A 21,445-nucleotide genomic window follows, 5' to 3' on the forward strand; every position below is an offset into this window, starting at 1 on the left:
GACTTGTAAGCAGTTGTTTCAGTTGTGAGAATGATTTGTTTCACAAAAAGAAAGATAAACTAAAAGCTAGAAGATTTCCAGCAATTTGATTTACCTAAAATTTCTGTGATTTGCTAATTTCCACTTTTTTTTTCTGAAAAACCCTACAGAAAGATATCTAAGTATAAAATTTTCATGTAATTAATCATTTCATATATTTGAGGGAAAGAGCACAGTTTTATGACCATAGTCTGAAAGCCACTCAGATATAAACTTCTGCAAGCTCTGCAGAAGTTTATATCTAATATAACTTATATTATCTTACAAAAGAATAATTTTAAACAATAATGCTTTATTTGTATATTTATGTTTCAGTTACTTAATACAATGTTTAACTGATTTAAAATAAAACACTCTAAGCAAGATATTAACAATAACCATTTTATTACTAGATTGCTTTTGTCAAGTGTAAACTAAGAATAGTTTAAATCATAGTAGAAAAATTGATAACATTTAGTTCTTGGGCTAGATACTAATGTCAGTGGTCGGCAGACATTTTTTTCTCATACCATGGAACTAAGGTTTCCTAAGGAAACTAGAAATGTAAAGAGAGACAACACAAATTAATGGAAATATAAACAAAACCTAAACACATAAATGACATACAATAAATGAAGTCCAACTTATAAGATCTTTTTTGTTTATACAAAAATTAAAATACTTACTTTTGTAAAGATTAGAATTATTCATTAAAATAAACATTGAGTATTTAAATATACATTTCAATGGTTTCTTTTCTCCTCACATTTAATCATTTTTAGCCAAGCAACTTGCTTGAAGTCAGATTAGAGGTTTTAAATTGGCAAAGGTCATTTGATGGATAACCAATCCAAACTTCACTCATCCCTGATTTACAATAGAGAATGAACACATAGTCTCTAACAAAAATGTCAAAATAAAATAAAAATGTTGTTGTTTTTTTTTCATCTTTATTTTTTTATTTATTTATTTTTTGGTCTTCTGATGTAATTGCTTATGGTCCTATAGATATATAAAAACCTAATATTACTTCTCATGATAGAAGCAGTTTTTGCACTCATTGCATTAAAAAAAAAATCATTATCAGGTGTTGTAATATCAGGAGATATAAATTTTATTTAGAATTAGTTTAACGATTAATGCTTTTAAGCATTAAAATAAATACCAAATATTAAACACATTTCAAGCCTGCAGCTCTTCATCTGATTTGGAATTTCTACACTGATATTCTCTGCATTGTTATTAAATTACTACTTCTCTGAATATAACATTCAACTTGACTTAAGTAGCGAATAAAAATGTATGAATAAAAGTAACTGTACAGTTGCCAAAATGCTTATATTTTAATAAGGACTGAAGATACGATTACTAAAAGCTACCTTATATGAAATCATTTTATGGTATTCTAAAAGTAGTAAAGATATAATAATAGTTTAATACATAATAGATTTGTTATTTACTTATTGTTATAATACATAATTGAGAAACCTTTGCAGTTTTGAAATCACATGCATGTAAATGTTAAAATACTTTTAAATATTCTTTGTTTTCACTGCCGACAAAATCAATAGTGATTTTCTCAAGTTTATTCTCCCCAATGCTGATAGGAAATTTTGTACAATTGACTACTGATGAAAAATCACAAATGTTTCTACCACTGTTTTAAACAGTTACGAGAATGTTCCTTGAGTGGAGAAACGGATGAATAGTTGCACTGTTTTTTTTTTTTGTTTGTTTGTTTGTTTTTTGTCCCCCCCTTCAGTAAGGTCTCCAAACAGATGATTCTGATGGACCAACACCAGATGTTGATGTATTCAATCTTAAGACATCTAGGCTGCTGTTAGATGATTGTACAAGGCTTGAATGAGAGGTTCCACTGGTGTGAGTGTCCGGATGTAACAGTCGGGAACTAAGGCTTGAAATGTCATGGGGAATAGTTTCATTGTTCATTATGGGAAGAAGATGATCACTGCATTGTTGCTGTTGTTGCTGAGATACTAATGTAGCATCAACAGCAGATCTTAATTCACTGCCCAGAAGGTTGATAGATGATGAAAGTGAGGATTGAGATACACTAGTGTAGAGTTGAGGATAGAGAATAGATGGTGGAACAACAGGTGGACCAAGATACATTCCAGGTCCAGATGTACTTCCTGTATTGTTACTGTAATATCCATGTGAACCGAGCAGACCATATCCTGCATGGCTCACAGATAAGGATGATGCACCTCCTGAAAGTAAAGACATGGTAGTTCTAGGAGGCTGCAATATTCCACTAATACTGGATATTTTATTATCACTCAGATGATCTGCTAAATGGTGGTTAGAAGATGTAGCACCTGAGAGTCGGCACACAGATGCATTTTCAGATTTTGCTTGTCCAAGGCTATCTAGAAGTGATCTCAATGCTAATGATGATGGTCCATGCTCGCTTGCTGTATGAAGAGATCCAGATGCTGCACTGTGCTCAGCTGGAATTGAAAAAATAAAATGGATCAACTGGCTGAAATATCATGAGAGTTAAATGCAGTCTTTGCCTTTAAATGCTATATCTATTTATAGATTCTTTAAATATGTTACTTTTTTAAATTTAAACATTATCAACATATACATAAAAGTTTTAATATTACTGAATATAGTTCAAGTTTCTTGGATTAAAAACCCTTAATGAAAACACCCAGAAACTTGGGTGTTTTCATCCTACTACCACAGAACACATGCACTAACAGATAAAAAAAAAATACTGTACTGGGTGGTGTAGTGCTTTCATTGGATTATGAAAGGATTAACGGAGATTGTGGTTTATGTAGTGTGGAATGAAGAAGATGCTGGAGTTATGTACTGTAGACAGTGAATCGTGTAGCACAGAGTGACCTCCTGAGACTCCATGTAATAATAAAAAGATAAACTTAAAGGGTCAAAGCTGTATAACTGAGAGGAGACCTCCACATAGCCTTTAGAGGAATGTGGAGAACCGACAAGGGCTTCTGACCTAATGTCCAATTCTCACCTTCTCGTGGTGCACCCTGTTAGGTATCTACCTGGATACTGAACAAACGAGGATGGGCTGGCAATTTGGGATTTAGCCGACCTAATTGTATTCTTATTGGTTAAACCAAAATAAAAAATGATGGTACAACATGATAGAATTTCATGCCGGCTGGGGTGTCGCCCAGTTAAACAAGGCCCCCGTAGTTTTCGCCAGGGAACCAGGGTAAACAGTGAAAAGTCAGCTACTGGAACAAATCCTAAAACACACCCCAACTCAATATCACCAGAATTGAAGCTCGGTACTATCAACATCAGAAGCCTGAATAGCAAAGAAATAGAGCTAGCTGAGAAATTAGATAAGTACCAGATCAACATAACAGGGATGACTGAAATAAAAAAGACCAAAACTGATGAGATCTTTCTGAGCAATAAATACAAAATGTTATATTCAGGCAATGACAATCAAGGAAAAGAAAGAGAAGCCATAGTATTCAACACTAAATACGAGGCTAATCTTGACTGGCAGGCAATTTCAAGTAGAGTAATGTGGACAAATATGAGAATGGGGAACTGGACAATGAGACTTATTTGTGATTATGGTCCCACAGAAGGTTCTCCTAAGGCAGAAGTGGAGGAATTTTTTGAGGCTTTAGAAAAAGCAACTGACACAATGAAAAAGGAAAAGTTGGTCCTTGTTGAGGATCTAAATAGCAGAGCAGGAAATAATTGTCAGACATACAAAAATATTTTGGGAAAATTTGGAGAAAAGAACAAAGCTAATAATAATGGCAAATACTTGTTGGATTTCTGCTCAGTACATGGACTCGTTATTACTAACACCATGTTCCAACATAAAAATGTGCACAAATTCACATGGAGAGAAGAGGCAAGGAATAAGAAAAGTTTCATTGACTATATTATTGTTGATAGTGATGTTTTCTCTCTGGTACAGGACACTAGAGTGTACAGAGGACTTGAAATTGGAAGTGGTCACCATTTAGTCTTAAGCAGGATAAAATTGAATTTCATATTGAAAAGAATAACGTGTAAGAAAGTTTTAAAATGAATAAAAGTTGAGCAGCTCTCAGATGTGAACTGTAGACTAAAATACAGAAAGATTATTGAAAAGAAAATGAAAGAGCTTGAGAACAGGAATCAAACCTTGGAGATTTAGTGGCAAACTCTGAAGAAAACATTGATTGATTCTGCCAAAGAGGCATGTGGTGAAGTTGTCTGCAAGGATAGAAAAATTAGAACTCCATGATGGACACAGGAAGTTAAAGAGGCGGTGAAGGAAAAGAAGAAAGCATATCAAAAATTCCTGGCAAATAAGTCAGCTTGTGCTCTTAGAGAATACAGAGACAAATGTAAGAACGCTAAACAGTGTTGTAAAACTAGCTAAACAAAAGTCATGGGAAGACTTTGGTAAGAACATAGAAAATAAATATCAAAGAAGGTGGCAAGATATTCAGGAGGTTGTTGAAGAAGCTCAGAAATGGAGGAAAGAGTGCTGTAAAAGGAATTAGAGATGACAAAGGTGATATGAAAACTGAAGAAAAAGATATCCTTGAAGTATGGAGTAATTACTTCGAAAAATTGCTAAATGAAACTAGCAGACATGACACCACAGTGATAAAAAAAAACACTGACCAGGCATACAAATCCATGCTTGAAGTAGAAAACGCCATCCAAAGCTTGAAATGTGGAAAGGAAACAGGAGTTGATGATATTCAACCAGAAATGCTGAAGTATGGTGGTATAAGAGTCTTGCAGTGGCTGCACTGCATAGTTCAGAAAGTATGGACAGAGGGACGAATTCCCGATGATTGGAGTAGAGCTCTCATAGTACCCATATATAAAAAGGAAATAAAACTGATTGTGAGAATTACAGAGGTATTTCTCTACTGAGTTTTCCTGGAAAGATTTATGCCAGTATACTTGAGAAACGGTTGAGAAGAATTGTGGAAGAAAAGCTTGGTGAAGAACAAGCTGGATTCAGGCCAAATAGAGGCTGTCAGGATCAGATCTTCACTTTACAACAAATAGTCGAGAAAGCATGGGAACATAACAAAGATCTGTATTTAAGTTTTGTCGATTTGGAAAAGGCATATGACAATGTGCCAAGAGAGAAGCTATTCAATACACTGCAGTTATATGGTGTCAATGGGGCATTATATCAAGCAATACTTAGTCTTTATTTGAGTTGTAAATCAGCAGTTAGAATTGAAAGAAGTACAAGGAGATGGTTTAATGTTAAATCTGGTGTCAGACAAGGATGTACATTATCACCTCTGTAATTCATTATCTATATGGATCACATTATGAAGGAAAGTGCTATTAAACATGATATCAAAATTGGAGATGTTAATGTCAGCTCTTTGCTTTATGCGGACGATGTTATACTTACCAATAAATCCGCTACAAGTCTGAAAGATTCTCTGACTAAATTGAATAACTTTTGTAATAGATATGGTATGAAGGTCAGCAATAAAAAGACAAAGACAATGAAAATAAGCAGAATCATTGAAAATGTCAACTGTGTTGTGAATGGAGAACCTATAGAACAAGTAAAACATTTCAGCTACTTAAGCATGATTTTTAGTGAAGATGGTAAATTGAATATGGAAATAGATAACAGAATCAACAAAGCTGGTATGGTAGGAAGTCAACTGAATAAATTTATATGGAATAAGAGAGAAATTAGTCAGAACGCTAAATTAGCTGTATACAAGACTGTGTTCATACCAGTTTTAACCTATGGGTCTGAGAGGTGGGTCAGAAATAAAACACTTGACCAAAGACTAGAGGCTGCAGATATGAGAGTCCTGAGAAAGATTAGGGGGCATGAACAGATGGCATCAATGGCAATATCATATTAAAAACGAGGATATTAGGAAAGAACTTGTCATCGTCAGCATCCAGGAATGCGTTAGCAGAGCTAATCTCAGGTGGTATGGTACTTAAACAGAATGGGCGAGGAAAGATTAGCCAAACAAATGTTCTCTGCCAGGTTGGCAGGAAAAAAACCCAGAGGAAGACCAAGATAGGTGGATTGATACGGTAAAAAGTGCCTTAGAAGATAGATATATAAATAAGATCTGACAAAGTTGTAGCTTTGACAGGTAACATATTGATTTGGCAGAAAATTGTAGGTAGGAAGTTAGTAATGATGTAAATTTTTCATGTAGCACTATCATATCCTGTACACCCCTTGAGAGTAAATGTCAGGAATTTGATGATGATGATGACTTGAGACTATAGGGAATTTCTCAAAAGTTTGAAGGAAGAAAGCAAATTTTTTTATAAAAAAATTGCTTTCTTCCTTGTTGCACTTGTGAATATAATTCATATTTATAAATTTAGGGACACAAAAACACACATGTTGAACAGATTATTTTATTAATTACTAATAAAATAATGTTTCGACCCCTGTATCGAGGTCATCATCATCGGAAGGATACAAGTGTATAAGGAATCAAGCTACATGCTGTAGGCCTGTATACCGGTAAACTAAATCTACGTAGTTAATTAATCCTTTTTCCTAGCCTGACCTCTAGTGATAAAAAATAAAATAAAATAAAATAAAAAAAATATAAATACAACTACAATAAACTGCTAAAGTCCTCATGTATTAATATTCTTCTGGATTTGTACAGTTCTGATTGTTATAATATGATTTCTTTCAGTTGCTGTTGAATGTTACAAACACTTCACCAGGTTATCTTCTTGTAGTGGGATTTTTCTATGGCTAGTTTAGGTTGTTATACAGGTTGTAGATGGATCCTCCACATTCTTGAAATGGTTAGGCCATCATTTTTGTTGAGATTTGGTCACACCGCACCAAAACCTGGTTTGAGAGAAAATTTAAAAAGTCGTGAAATGCTCAAACACAACCCAAATCTCAACAAAAATGATGGCCTAACCATTTCAAGAATGTGGAGGATCCATCTACAACCTGTATAACAACCTAAACTAGCCATAGAAAAATCCCACTACAAGAAGATAACCTGGTGAAATGTAACATTCAACAGCAACTGAAAGAAATCATAATATAACAATCAGAACTGTACAAATCCAGAAGAATATTAATACACGAGGACTTTAGCAGTTTATTGTAGTTATATTTATTTTTTATTTTATTTATTTTTTATTTTATTTTTTTATCACTAGAGGTCAGGCTAGGAAAAAGGATTAATTAACTACTTAGATTTAGTTTACCAGTATACAGGGCTACAGCATGTAGCTTGGTTCCTTATACACTTGTATCCTTCCGATGATTACCTCGATACAGGGGTCGAAACATCAAGTTTTATTTTATTAGTAATTAATAAAAGAATCTGTTCAACATGTGTGTTTTTGTGTCTCTAAATTTATAAATATGAATGCTGATCACCGTGTAACCTTGTGAATATAATAATCATCCCTATGAAAATAAAAAAAATTTTTTTTTTTTCCCCTTTAGCGTTATGTCTGGCTTGGTGCAGGGTCTGCTGATGTTTTTTTTTTATGATGATGTGACTTTGGGAGATCCCAAATGGCTTGTTACGGGGCCAGGGCCGGTCCGAGAGTATCTGATGCCCCTAGGCAAAGAAAATTTAGGCACCCCTATACATTGTCTCTCTATATATATTTTGTCATACATTAGGCAAACCTAGGCAATTGCCTAGGTTTGCCTAATGATAAAACCGGCCCTGTGCGAGGCTTGATGTTGAGGGAACACTAACAAACATCCATACCCCGCAGCCTCTTGGCTGGAGAGTGGCTACACTAACCACTTGGCCAACTAAGCTGGCATCCCTATGAAAAATATATTATGGTATTTTTTTCACAGGAATAATTTTTTCATTTTTTTTTCACTTTGAGACAAGATCCAAATTAATGAGGGACAAAACAAGAGGCTATTCCTGGAAATTCTGTGGGAGTGTAGTGCAAGGGTGTGAAAACTAGATTTTTTTTTTTCTCTTGGAGAGTAATGAGCAAGTGAATTAAGAATACTTGTGAATGATTTTAAAATGTATATGTCATCTGTGGGTTGACATATACTTGCTATTCATATTGGAAAAAGTTTTCCAATATGAATCTTTGAATTCCTATTATCCATACAATAATTGTAAGAGGGGATGTAATATAAAATCTAAAGGGATTAAACTTTGCATTGTGTTGCTGATGATGATGATACTTTAAGAAGAAAAACAGATATAAACACATTGCAAAAAAAAAAGTTTCACCCAAAGTCCAAACTTTTTATTAAAGGGGAAAACCCTTGAGAACTTGTCATTAAGGCAAATATTTCATGTCTGATAAAAGCAGCTGACTCTAAATGAAAACAATTAATTATGCATAAGCAACTGCCTACAATATTAAATTATGAAAAGGTATGAAATGTCTGTTTTCTTTTATAAAAGTATAATTTTTAAATTATTATTATGGCATCTCCATAGAGGCCTAGGATTCATCATGGAAATCCATTCCACACTACAATAATCTACTCTGCAAATGTATTTTTATCTGTTATATGCATGTGTTTAGCTAGTTGGTTTTCCTGCTTTGTGGAAGATAAAACCCTGTTGGAAGTTTATCCACTTGATTATATTAGAAAGTAAAGATACCAAGAAATTATATACTTGGTTTAATCCTTTATCCAAGTGTAAGCAAACAAGTTTGCGTCTGAACTATTTGCAGGACTGGAGCAACTTGTATAAAGAACTAATGACTTCACGTCACATGCTTTAGTATCCTATAATGCAAAGCACATCTCCTTGCAGACATGTATAATGCTATGCATTATGGGAAGGGTCACCACCCAGACCGGTTTCGACCTTTATTGAGGTCTCATCAGTGGGACCCAGAGGTGATACTAGGTTGAAGTGGCACCTTTTGGCTACTCGTATATGAAAATATGACTTCTGCATTACTCTCACATCCAAGCAATCAAGTATACAATTATAATAAAGTATGCAGTTATGGGTTATATGACTGTACATATACTGCTTCATGGCAGAAAGAATACATTGGTTCTGCCAGGTCAAGTGACAAGGCATGTCATCATCATAATGCCTGGCTTGCCATTACAACTTGTGTATTTGTTATCAGATTATTTTTCAAATATTGAGTGTTTTGTTATCATTAACTGATCATAATTACATTCCACATAAGGCAATACCAAAAACTCTTCAAACAGGTGAATTAATTATATAATTATTACATAACATAATTACTGCATTGTACATCTGGTAGGAAGAACGATTATAAAAAAGAAAAATAGATGGCACTATTTTGTAACGGTGGAAGAATACTGCACAAACACAAAAGTAAACGAAGATAAATATAAAACAGCTAAAAGAAAGATTCCGGTATTGCGACCACATGTTTATTAAGATAAATAAAAATAAACAAACCCGACAAGTTTCGTATGTCGTTTGACTTACATCTTCATGGGTTAAAGGTAACAAAGTTTAAACACAAGAAATGAGAAATTACTCAAAATAGTCCATTCTATGGCCATCTAACTGCTCATTAAATTAAAAAATCCGAATTCAGAATCTGTGCATGCTAAGTTTGAACAATGCTGGATGTTGTCACGTTCACACTGTCCGAGGTCTGACTTAGGTGTATTTTTTTATCAATGCTAACCAAACTTGATGTAGAATTAGGCCCTGGTTTTTGTTACATTGCGTTGGAATTCTAAGCATATTAGCAGCTTCTTTAAATTTCCTTGTGAAACAGTTTTTTTCAATATAAGACGTTTGTTTATTTTTATTTATCTTAATAAGCATGTGGTCGCAATACCGGAATCTTTCTTTTGAACTGCTAAACCACAGAAACCTACGCCTACAAATAAAACAGCTAGTTGAATAAAATAGCTATTTAAAAACTTATACAGTTCCGCAGCGTAAAGTACCTTTAACGAAATTCCGTAATATTTAAAAAAAAATAAGATACTTTTATACTACTTCATAGTACTACCGCTTACATTGCTAGCGTTGAGTGAATTCCAATTATTCAGCGCCTTTAAATCGATGGCGCCATCTGGTGGCATCGGAAATAAAGATTTTGATTGCTTGCATTACAAAAATTATTTGTAACCAACCTTGCGACAATATTTAAAAAGAAAAAAAAAAAGTAAGACTGTCAATTTTTGTTTTCTAGGATGCGTTTCTTTTAAGTGAATTGATAGAATCTAATATGTCTTTAGACAGCAGTTTTAAAATTGTTGATCGAAACCTAAAATCAGTAGTACTTGAATTGGGGGGGGGGGGAATTTATAAGCAAGAAAATTACGACACTTCTAATGCCTTTCTTTAGATGCGCTAAAAATTGCACAGCTGCCGAGACTCCAGAACTTATCGTTTTCACTAAAGCTCGTTGCAGTTGAGCTGTATAGTTATTTCTTCCCTCTTAAATATATATAATATAAATTGAAATCTCCCCCCTTTTTTTCTCCCCTCTTTCTTACCTGATGGGATGGACGATGAACTGAGACTTGTTTCATGAGCAGATATTGCGGCACTGTTCAGGGATCCCTCTAGTGCGTGGCCAATAGTAGGCGAAAAACTTGAAGCTTGAAAACTGGTTGTGTTTGATGGAAGATACGGCGAAAAATGACTGTTATATGGAGCCCATGCTGAGTCCGGTGGGGATAGACCGAAAGCCTGAGTCAGATCTGAAATTAAAAAAGAAAAAAAAAACTTAAAAATCAGACATGTATACGCACAAACTATTTTAATGTCAAAGTTTACTATTTCATCATTTTAAGACCTTGTAGTCCCAGATAGTTTCCATTCTCTCTCCCTTTTGAGGAGAAATTTTCAGATAGTGTTTCGAAAAAATTACAAAATTAGATGTTGCTAAAATGGATGTATAATATATGAAATTCCTTAGAAAGAGTAAACATAAAATAGTTAAAAACGAAGGGATATAATGCTAAAGGGAAGGAGGGTCGTCTTTTGATGTGGCATTCATGTTGACTTTGCACTAGTTAAAAGTTGCTTTTACCGTTGAAGTCTCGACCAGTTATCCAACTCTGATAATTAGAGCCATGCACAGCCCTCGGAAACAGCACTATTAAACGACAATGACCATAAGTGCGTCCGTCCCTCCTTCCCTGCACCACTAATAACTGCGTGTGCCGCTAATACCGCCACGGTCACTGTACCCTGTACTTAGCAACGCTAACAAGCACTTAGCACGCAGCGGCGGCTACTATACAGAGAGGAGAAGAGAAGGCCTTAGAACATGGTGGCCTAGTCACCAGCGCAACACCCGCCCACTACATCGACAGGCTTTCCGATTGCATGACGGATGTCATTCGCGGGGTCACGCCACTTCAGCGAGGCCGGATCCCTAATTGATTCTGGCTGATGGGAGAGGAACATGCAACAACTACATTTCACTCGCCAGCTCCAACGAAATGCAACAACCAAGAGAATTACTGAGGCACACACACACACATGTGTCGCACTGGCCACATATCCTACTGTTGGTGGAGAGAATGATCACCACAGAAGGAACGTAGTCATGGGGAAGTCGGCGTAAGGAGGCATCGGAGATTAAGTTGTCCAGTAAGGTATGATTATCCCTAAGTGACTGCTGTAAATTGATGCATGGGCATCTCTGAGTACTGCTATCTGTGGATTAGCTCGGGTGGGTATCGATAGCAAAGTGGGGGAAAGAATCGACGCAGTATATAGGTACACATGTACTTCTGATTATTTACAGCAGACTGATTATTGTTGATATACGTCACGTCAACGATTTAACTAATGCAAGCCATCACTAGATTGTTCTCTGATATCATTCTTTAATTTAATGCTGAAATTGAAAACCAAATTCCCCAAATGTAACTTTCAGTTCAGCAGAAGTTCCTCTTCTTACATAAAACCTAAATGTGCTGATTAAAAGTTACGCCTTGGCTTTAAAGAACTGCTGTTTCAACATCATGATAAGAAAGATTGGATAGAAGAAAGGCCGTTACAAGTTCGATTCTTGTGCCCAACCAGAAAAACTTTTTTAGAACTTTTTAACAACCCGTTCCCAAACTGTTTTTCTTTTTTCTAGTTTTTAACTCATCAACTTGGAAAAATCAACCGTAGAACTCACGCCGCTTCATAAAATGCGATGCGAGGTTTAGGATCATTCGTCTGCCGTGCTCATACCCCAATGTCTTTAAAATCATCGTTATCCTTGAGCTTCGCTATTGGTAACAGCAAGAGGGTGGAGTTCAACTACCATTGAGTTCCTAGTTGCATTGCGATATACATTTAAAGAACTCTACCTACACCCTTCGGGAAATAAAAAGGCATTTAACTAAGGCTACGGAGATCAGCGCATTATGTCTGTTAACTGTGTATAATCGTCTACCGGTTGCATTTTTTGCATGAAAAACCAAACTCCGTATGATCCTGTCCGATATGGTGTGCGAGTTCTTTCTCCAGAAAATAGGCTGAAGAACACAGGCAATTAACAGACATAAGTCATATTTGGTGATCTTAAGTTATTTTGGTATATCTTAAATATCTACTTAACTTGTTCATTGCGACATCAACTTTATAACGATTACGAAATGATTTGTGAGCTCTATGAGAACCAGGTTGTTAATCTTGTGGGATGAGTTTCTAACCCTTACTGTTGAACTGCGTACCGCATTGTAGACAGATTTGAAAAGAATATAACATTAACGGTATAGCGAGATCCACTTTATTTAATTCGTTTCAAATAATACCTGTCTGCAGAATATTGAGAATCATCATCATTAAATTCCTGCCATACCCTCAAGGGATGTACAAGATATGATAGTACTACATGAAAAATTTTACATCGTTACTAACTTCCTCCAAATCAGCCTGTTACTTGTCAAGACTAATCAGATCATTATCAGATCTTATATTTCTGTTGTGTAATGCACTTTTTACCATATCAATCCACCTATATCTTCGTCTTCCTCTGTGTCATTTTCCTGCCAACCTGGAAGAGAACACTTGTTTTGCTAATCTTTCTTCGCCTATTCTGTTTAAGTGACCATACCACCTGAGATTAGTTCTGCTAACTCATTCCTGGATGCTGACAATGTCAAGTTCTTTCCTAATATCCTCGTTTTTAATATACTGCCATTGATGCCAGCTGTTCACTTCCCTAATCTTTCTCAGGACTCTCATATCTGTAGTCTCTAATCTTTGATCAAGTTTTACTCTGTTTTACTTCTGACCCAGCTTTCAGATCCATAATTAAAACTGGTTTGAACACTGTCTTGTATACAGCTAATTTAGTGTTTCGACTAATTTCTCTCTTATTCCATATTAATTTATTCAATTGAATTCCTACCATACCAGCTTTGTTGATTCTGTTATCTATTTCCATATTTAATTTACTATCTTCGCAAAAAATCATGCCTAAGTAGCTGAAATGTTTTACTTGTTCTATAGGTTCTCCATTAATAACGCAGTTGACATTTTCAATGCTTCTGCCTATTTTCATTGACTTTGTCTTGTTATTGCTGACCTTCATACCATATCTATCACAACAGTTACCCAATTTAGTCAGGAAATCTTGCAGACTTGTAGCGGATTATTTAGAAGTATAACATCATCCTCATAAAGCAAAGAGTTGACATTAACATCTCCAATTTTGATATCAGGTTTAATACCACTTTCCTTCATAATGTGATCCATATAGATAATGAATAACAGAGGGGATAATGTACATCCTTGTCTCACACCAGATCTAACATTAAACCATCTTCCTGTACTTCAATTCTAACTGCTGACTTACAACTCAAATAAAGACTAAGTATTGCTTGATATAATGCTCCAATATTGAGAATCCGTTGTTCAAAATATTCAAAAACTGCAGGATACACGATCAGGTAAGGCAATTGACACGAAAAAGTACGTCACAGCTCATTGTAGGTGTGATCGAGATATCAAGCCTACTTTATAGTTCCTTCAATCGATCAGTTTCGTAGTGATGTGAGTTGAGATAAAACACCAATTACGACATTCAATTCTGTATTGCGCACTGACTAATTATTTGCATAAACCATTCATGACGATATTCTGCAGTTTTTCCAAGTTTTGTCGATACTATCGATTCTCGTAGCTTGTTTGTATAAAACTGGATTCAAATTCAATGTGATACGTTGCCCTTTCACGTTTCCATGTAGAAAAATAAGCCTAGGTAGTCCAACCATATGGTTTACTGCCTGGAACGACAGATAATCCCATAAGGAAAATAACATAATTTAAAATTGATAGGCACTACTGAAATTTCTGAACTTTATTTATTTTTGAATTACTTCGGCTTCTGTGCACTATTTTTGTCTGTCATAATTTTATAATAAAATAATGAAAATAAAAAATATATACCGTTATAATTAAATGCATTCTTAAATGCCAATAAAACGCAGTCATATGATATGGACAGCGTTTTACAAAGTAGCGGTTACTTTTTTTTTTTCTTTATAAAGTATTACAGTAACGTTAAAATGTTATTTATATGTATGGTATTACAGATATTTTTATATGCTTCAGATTTACTCTAAAATGAAGTTGTTTGCTTTGTACAAAATTCAGTCCGGAAGCAAGCTTTCAAGACGCTTTGTTATTTGAAACATGTATGAGAAAGCAATCGAGCATGAACAAAGTTGCCGCTAGGCGCGCTGTCGCTCTTGGTTATGAAAGTGACAACTTTTGCGTTGCAATTATTGGATGAATTCCCAACAAAAAAAATAAAATATTTAAAAAAAAAAACAGATATTACCAGACGATGACAATAGTATGAAGTGGGTAAGGCCTCTTCTAACCTTTTTTTTTTTTCATTTTTCCTTCTCTCTCTCTCTGCTGTAATTTCACGTTTATATTGTTTTCAACGCACGTATTAACTGCTGGCGACATAACGTGACAAGTGCTAGACACCAGAATAATGCTCTTACCAACCTAACTTGGTATTCGACGTCAGTGTAGTGGTTAAATGATTAAAAATGTTGCTTTTTTAGTATAATTCTGCGAAAGCATCTTGTACGAATATACGTCATGAAACCACGTTGTTCATTAATAAACTACATATCCACCATGTATTCGACACTTGTGCCTGTTTAATAATAAACCACAAATCAAATAAAATGATTCGTTATCAAAAAAAGAAAAGAAAAAAGAATTACTTGGCCAATTGGCCCCTGAAACCTACCAATCTTCTAATAAGTCAAACTGCGATCTCAGAATTTCAATGCTAGTGTATTGTTTCTAGTCATAAACAACGTGTGTTGTCTTGTATATTAAGAAGCACTTAAAAACGTGTTCATGTATCTAGTTGCAAAACGATTTGCTCAAATAAGCTTTGTAATTTAAATTACACTGTCCCAGTTCCATTTTTTTTTAATTCTTTCTCAGACTTTATTCTCTCTGAATAGAATTAACGAGTCAACAGGAAGCTACTTTGTCCTGGAGTTCACAAGCTTGTCACTAATCTTTAGTTGACGTGACTTGATTACTGATGTTTCTCATGTTTCGTCTGTCTGTGGTTGTTTTAGCATCCTAGGTTCATTTGCCGTATATTGTGAAGCTATTCTTTATAACAATTGCTATTGTATGATGATATTTAAACAGAATGGTGTTAGAAGTATCAAGGTCGATCGTGTAAAACTGGTTATATTCTTTATATAAACGTCAGGCTCTGATTAACACAAAACCTAATTTTAGGCGTAGATGTGAATACCAGTTTCTGATTGATATGTTATAAAATAAATTTAAATATTAATAATTATTATTAAAATAAGAATGCATTATACTTTTAAATGTATACTAAAGTAACTAATTGTAATTTATTAATTATTCTTTTTTCTTTAAATAATTATTTCCTTAAATAAACAAGATATAAATTGCCTGAATGGTTAGACATCCCTTACATCTCCTTTTTCCTAGATCTAGCTGAGAAGTTCTTCACCAAGACAAGCAACCACACAAACCCCCTGATCAAGGAAGCTTCGTAATATATATAATGAAGCGGAAAGCTACAAATATATATAACAGGCTTAAGTCTATCTTAAGTTCAGCTGAACATAATGAAGCGGAAAGCTACAAATATAAAAAGCTATCTTAAGTCTATCTTAAGTTCAGCTGAACACTGCTAATTTCACTGGGCGAGCATATAGCTCATAAACACTCCATAAGTTCTTTCATTACAGACAAAGGGGAATATGAAAAGCAATTTTGCTTCACCCATCTAGCCAGAAATGTTATTCGTTCGTTCAAATGTTCACAGTTCTAGCTTAAAAAAACTCAGGTAAATTTAATATTAATTATTTTTTTCTCAAATTATTTTACTAATTAATTTTTAATTGTGATGTCAATGTAAATATTGACCAAGTCCGGATATTCATAGAAATTTTCAGAACGCATATTTAGCAGATGAAATGGGCTTTCATTTAATTTATTTTCTTCTTTTCTTTGCAATGGAAATAACCCAAGTCCGTGGCGATTTAAACAAGTAATGCATTTCAGATTTAAGCTGTTGTAGTTCGACAAATAGAAGAAACGCATCATTTCGGATGTTCACATGTATATTCATTAATCGGAACTAACGGTGAAAAATTATTTAGCGCTCAGCAATAAAACAAAAGAAAAAAAGGACCTCGTCTGTTAACATTCACAGAGAGAGAATCCAGAATACCTGAGCACCACTCAGAGCTTTCGTCTGGTAGATATTTACAGTCCTTATCTTTGCATTTTCACTCAAGTCCCAAGTCTAGTTTCGTAATCAAGCCAGTTAGCGAAAGCGGCACGACTTTACCACTGAGTATTGGAACCGAGTGAGTCGGAAACACGGGGTTAAGTGTGTCGATGACAAATCAAAGACCAGCTGAACACTACACTGTGTTTCTGCTACCACAACGGTACTTTGTAATACTTAGGTGAGGGCTGAGTTTCCTCTCCGAGGTCTCCACGTGGGGGGAATTCACATGCACCAACTATCAAGAAAAATGACGCAATAATAGATCACGTCCACAGGACCAAGGAATCATTATCGAAGGAAGGCCGTCGCTCTCATTTGGATGGTAATTAAGTAGAGTGATGAATGGAGAGAAGAAAATGACTCTCGCTTCACGCGATAAACGAAGGAAACTGTCAGAGGCCTCTCGCTCTTTCATCTTCATGAACATCGTCCATCACCTATTGGGAGATAGGGCCAACTAGCTTGTCGGACGTTCTCGACTTCGGTGGTGATTAACTTTTTATACTGCATCTCCGAAAGTGGGAGGGTTAAAAGTCGACGACTTGAGCAACATCCGAATATATATCTATACCTTTACCAAGAACCTGTTAAAACAGCGAAAGAAGAAATGCGTGTTATGACGTAAGGAACGCAATCGAATTATTTAAATCGTTACATTTCGTGTCCTTTGTGGGGGATTTAACGTCATTGAGTTGTCAATTGAAAACAGAGGTAAAGGAAATGAGTGTCAGCGCGGAGATTTTTTTTTTTTGCAATAATAATAACCTTACGCAGCATATATAAACGTCTTATAATATTAATTATATATAATTTGAAAAATATAAATCCGTCTTGAGAGAAAATTTAACTTTTTTTAACAAATTTTAACTTTACACTACAATACACCTTTTTGTTATTTGTATACGTTGTCTATAGCTCTTGAGTTGCGTTAGCAAACTAAGTTATCGTGTGTGTGTGTGTGTTCTAATAAGCAGTCATTTGCTCCAAAACACCCACGCTACATATACATAAAATTAACAGTTTGTTGATTGGAACATGAAGGGTGCAATTCATTCGACAGACTGGACTGGTGTGCTCACTAGTTGTGAGCATACGTTAAACAACGTTGTGCATTAATGTGTGTATAAGTGGAATACTAAATTAATATTAAGGAAAACCCCCCCAGATAAACTGGGGAGAAAACCCTGCTGTATACGCCCAAGACTGGCTAACTTGGCTATGTCTGAGAAAGATTCTTAAGCTCCTCACGTCGGCGACGAGAGTCGAACCCAGGACACTCCTTTCCCAGGTAAACAATTGCGAAGCACATATAATAATCAGTGGGAAAGTAACCCACGCTGCTTGTCTAAGAGGCGAAACTGTAGTCCTAAGACAGTCTGTCAAGAAGGAGATCGTCTGAGAAGGCTTGTACGGACAGAACTTCCTGTGTGCAGCAATTGACCAAATCATTAAATGAAGGCTGGTCCCGATCCATCTCATCAAACTATGTGCAGAGAATTGAAGAGGATCGGTATTGGCAGTCGCATGCCTATACGAAAACCAGTGATGGGAAGGTTCGTCTACAATGGTATCAGGAACATCGTGACTGGACAGTGGAAGGCTGGAAAAGTTATGGGGTCCGACGAGTTGCGGTACATCTTGTTCTGTACCGATGGTAAGCAGCGAATTTGGCGGGAGCCCCATAAAGCAATGAGCCCAGCTTGCCTTGTAAACACATCTCAAGGTTCTAGAGGTGGTGTCATGGTGTTGAGGAATGTTCCGTTGGTATGGAATGAGTCCCCTGATAATGCTGGAATGTCGGATATCCTGTAAGGAATATCTGAACATTGTTGCCGATCATGTCCATCCTGGAACATTGACTTTTTTATCCAACAGGTGACGGTTTGTTTCACGGACGACAATGCCACAGAAGCAGTGTGGTGGCTAAATTTCTTGATGGGGAAGATGTGAATTCATTGGAAATAGATAACTGTCTGAAAAATGTGTATGGGACTGATACTGTTGACGTGAGCTCGGCAGTAAAAAACTGGCTAGAGAATTTTTTTTAGATGAGAATTCTTTGAACGATGGCTATGGTGACTTAAGATCTCTCATTAAGCAAACTGTCCCCATGAAACACACATCGATAGACATACGTTCGGAAAAACGAACTAGTTCATATAGTTCAGAGTGAAATATTTTTGAATTAAATAAATTGGTCAAGATCTACCTCTGGTTATGGTGTTGCATTCGTGTTGTTATACGGGTGTAGTTTAGAAGAAACGCAGATATCAAGAAACATAAACTAAATTAATTATTTGCATTTCTTTTAGTATAATTATGCTACAAAAGGCGGTCCTTCCCTTTTCAATCCGCCAGCGAACAGTTAATAGGGGAAAAAAAAAATCATTACATTTAATGGGTGAGGAGCAGTAAACTTTCCGAAATTTAATTGCGAGAAAAAGTTTGTTGTATATTGTGCTACGGTGTGTGCATCTCCTGTATATATATATATATATATAAAAAAAGACGGCGAGGTGTGTTCGCCATACCTTGACCTTGTATGTTTAATTCTCTCTACATAAAAAAAGCGTTTTTTTTTTTTAATTGTACAAATAGCGAAGGCATCTTAAGTACTGTGTGGCAGCGAATCATTTTAACTGGTGTACTTGGTGGAACTAATTGTGCTTTGGTTATACCAAGCCTATTTGCAACATATAAAGCACTCAACATTTTTATGATTTTTGCTTTTCATAATACTTTTTATTCTTTTTTTTTTTATGTTCATTTTCGGTGTCTGTAAAACACGACAAATCTAACTCGTTACACAACAATAGAAATAAAGTCAAACGTAGCACGTGCGTTAATTTATTGTACGTTTCACATTGCTTTACATTTTTGAACACATAAAATACACATGAAAGTCGTTGCATCTTGTAAGGCAGAACAGTAACTGAATCGATAATTATTGTTTTATTATTCGCATCGAACCGATTCGCGAACAAGAAAAAGGTTATAATAGAATTTTGAAACACCACTGAATTGCAGTTTTAAATAACATACTGAGATCACTATTAAAATGATGTCATATTTAAAGGTGATTGGGAAATATGTCACTTTACCAATACTCGTAACGCCATGTTTCCATGAACTTTGCAAGTAAAGGATATAAGAAATTGTCGTTGGTTGCTTGATCGCGTTCCTTGGTGTCGTAACGGTCACGAACACTAGAAATACCGTATCACAATCAGTTAAATCCCAAACGCTACCTTCTATATAGTGTTATGGAGTATAATCTTGAATGTTTAAAATAGGTGTATTTTATTTTTATAATTTTACAAAATTCTTGCAAATATCTAAAAAAAAATAAATTATTTATTAAATGGGTAATATAAGTTACATTATTGTTTCTAAGAAAAATTAAAATTAATTATATAAATCTGTAATACTTTTACGAGATTTACACATGACGTCATACGCAATATATGAAAAACCAAAAATAAAATGAAAATACAACTGAACTTTTATTAGAGACATCCATCTTTTTCTTCAATGCTTTTCGAGAACTGCCTTCAAGGCATACATGATGGAATGAGTTAAGAAATGCAGTACACACCGGTCATCTAAGCCAACTCAAATGTCACCAACATTTCTTCCGACTACCATCTGAACAGTGGTGAATAGGTGACGTATTTTATGACGTCGCAAGAGTGCAAAACACGTGCTAAAAATTAACAGGAATAGAATTTCGGTACCATTAACTTGTCATCATCAAATAACATGATGATTACACACCGGTTATCTAAAAAAGACAGGGAAGAAACGTAGTAATTCCGCGTATGAAATTTCTGGTGGTGAAGGGAATGGGGTAAGGACGGATGGGGGAGGGGGTTCGTAACTTTGTCTTGAAGGCCGCATACTCACCTTGCCACTCCTTGACTGCCTTACGGCATAAGTTTTCCGCTTATTCTCGAACAAGTGGTTGAATGAGGTTACACAATGCCATTTACAACATGACGCATGCGTGGTGGCTATAAAATGGTCAGTATAATTGAGATTCTCGTGCCGTTCCTTCCCCCACCCTTCCCCACTCTTTATGGTTGTCCTCATATTTATCGTTCACAGTTCTTGGAAACTTGGGTCACCTAATATGGTTAGAAAAACGGATGAACAAAGACTGTGGAGTGTTTCCGACAGTTAGCGTGTGGAACATTCTGATGATTACAGGAAACAGCACGTTTCCATAACAAATTGCATTCTAATTGTCATGTGATAACTGCTACACGCACACGCACGCTTTACATACACCGTTCGCCGAAACTGACCACGCTAAACAGATGGCAGCTTGTTCAATAGCTACTGTAGTTTGAACTGAACTAGCAGATGTTCTTTTTTTTTTTTCCCCCAGAGAGTCATAGATAGTTACAAATGAAACAAAATAGAGGGCGCACCATGTGGCAGCTGTGATTCAACAAGCAGGAAATAACTAAGGATACTTATTGAGCAATTGATATGCGATTTTCAGCAGAAAGATCGGCTTGATTTAGTGGCGCTGAAATGTCATTAAAATTGCATCATTTGGTGGCAATAACTTGCTAAAGGGAGCGATGATTCTTTGAAAAATGGTACTCTTTAATATTTAATATGTAAAATGCCAGGATGCAGGAAATACCAAAAACAGAGATAGGGGAAAACTCACTCTTTTTATTTATTTAACATTTGGAATTGCTAT

General features: G+C 35.4%; 1 protein-coding gene across 1 annotated transcript in view; it reads right to left on the bottom strand.

The window, feature by feature from the left end:
• Positions 1-406: 406 nt before the first annotated feature.
• Positions 407-21,445, bottom strand: part of LOC150096042 (uncharacterized) — a 50,181-nt gene continuing 29,142 nt past the window's right edge. The window contains exons 4-5 of the mRNA XM_090409094.1: positions 10,466-10,672; positions 407-2,489 (exon numbers count right to left, since the gene is read on the bottom strand). Of these exons, the coding sequence (XP_090265220.1) occupies positions 1,777-2,489; positions 10,466-10,672 (920 nt within the window). The 3' untranslated portion in view covers positions 407-1,776. The remainder of the gene's footprint in view (positions 2,490-10,465; positions 10,673-21,445) is intronic.

This window comes from Typopeltis vanoorti, chromosome 19 (assembly GCF_054136105.1).
Source record: "Typopeltis vanoorti isolate ZY-2024b chromosome 19, IOZ_Tvanoo_1.0, whole genome shotgun sequence".
In the NCBI taxonomy this organism is placed as follows: Eukaryota; Metazoa; Arthropoda; class Arachnida; order Uropygi; family Thelyphonidae; genus Typopeltis; species Typopeltis vanoorti.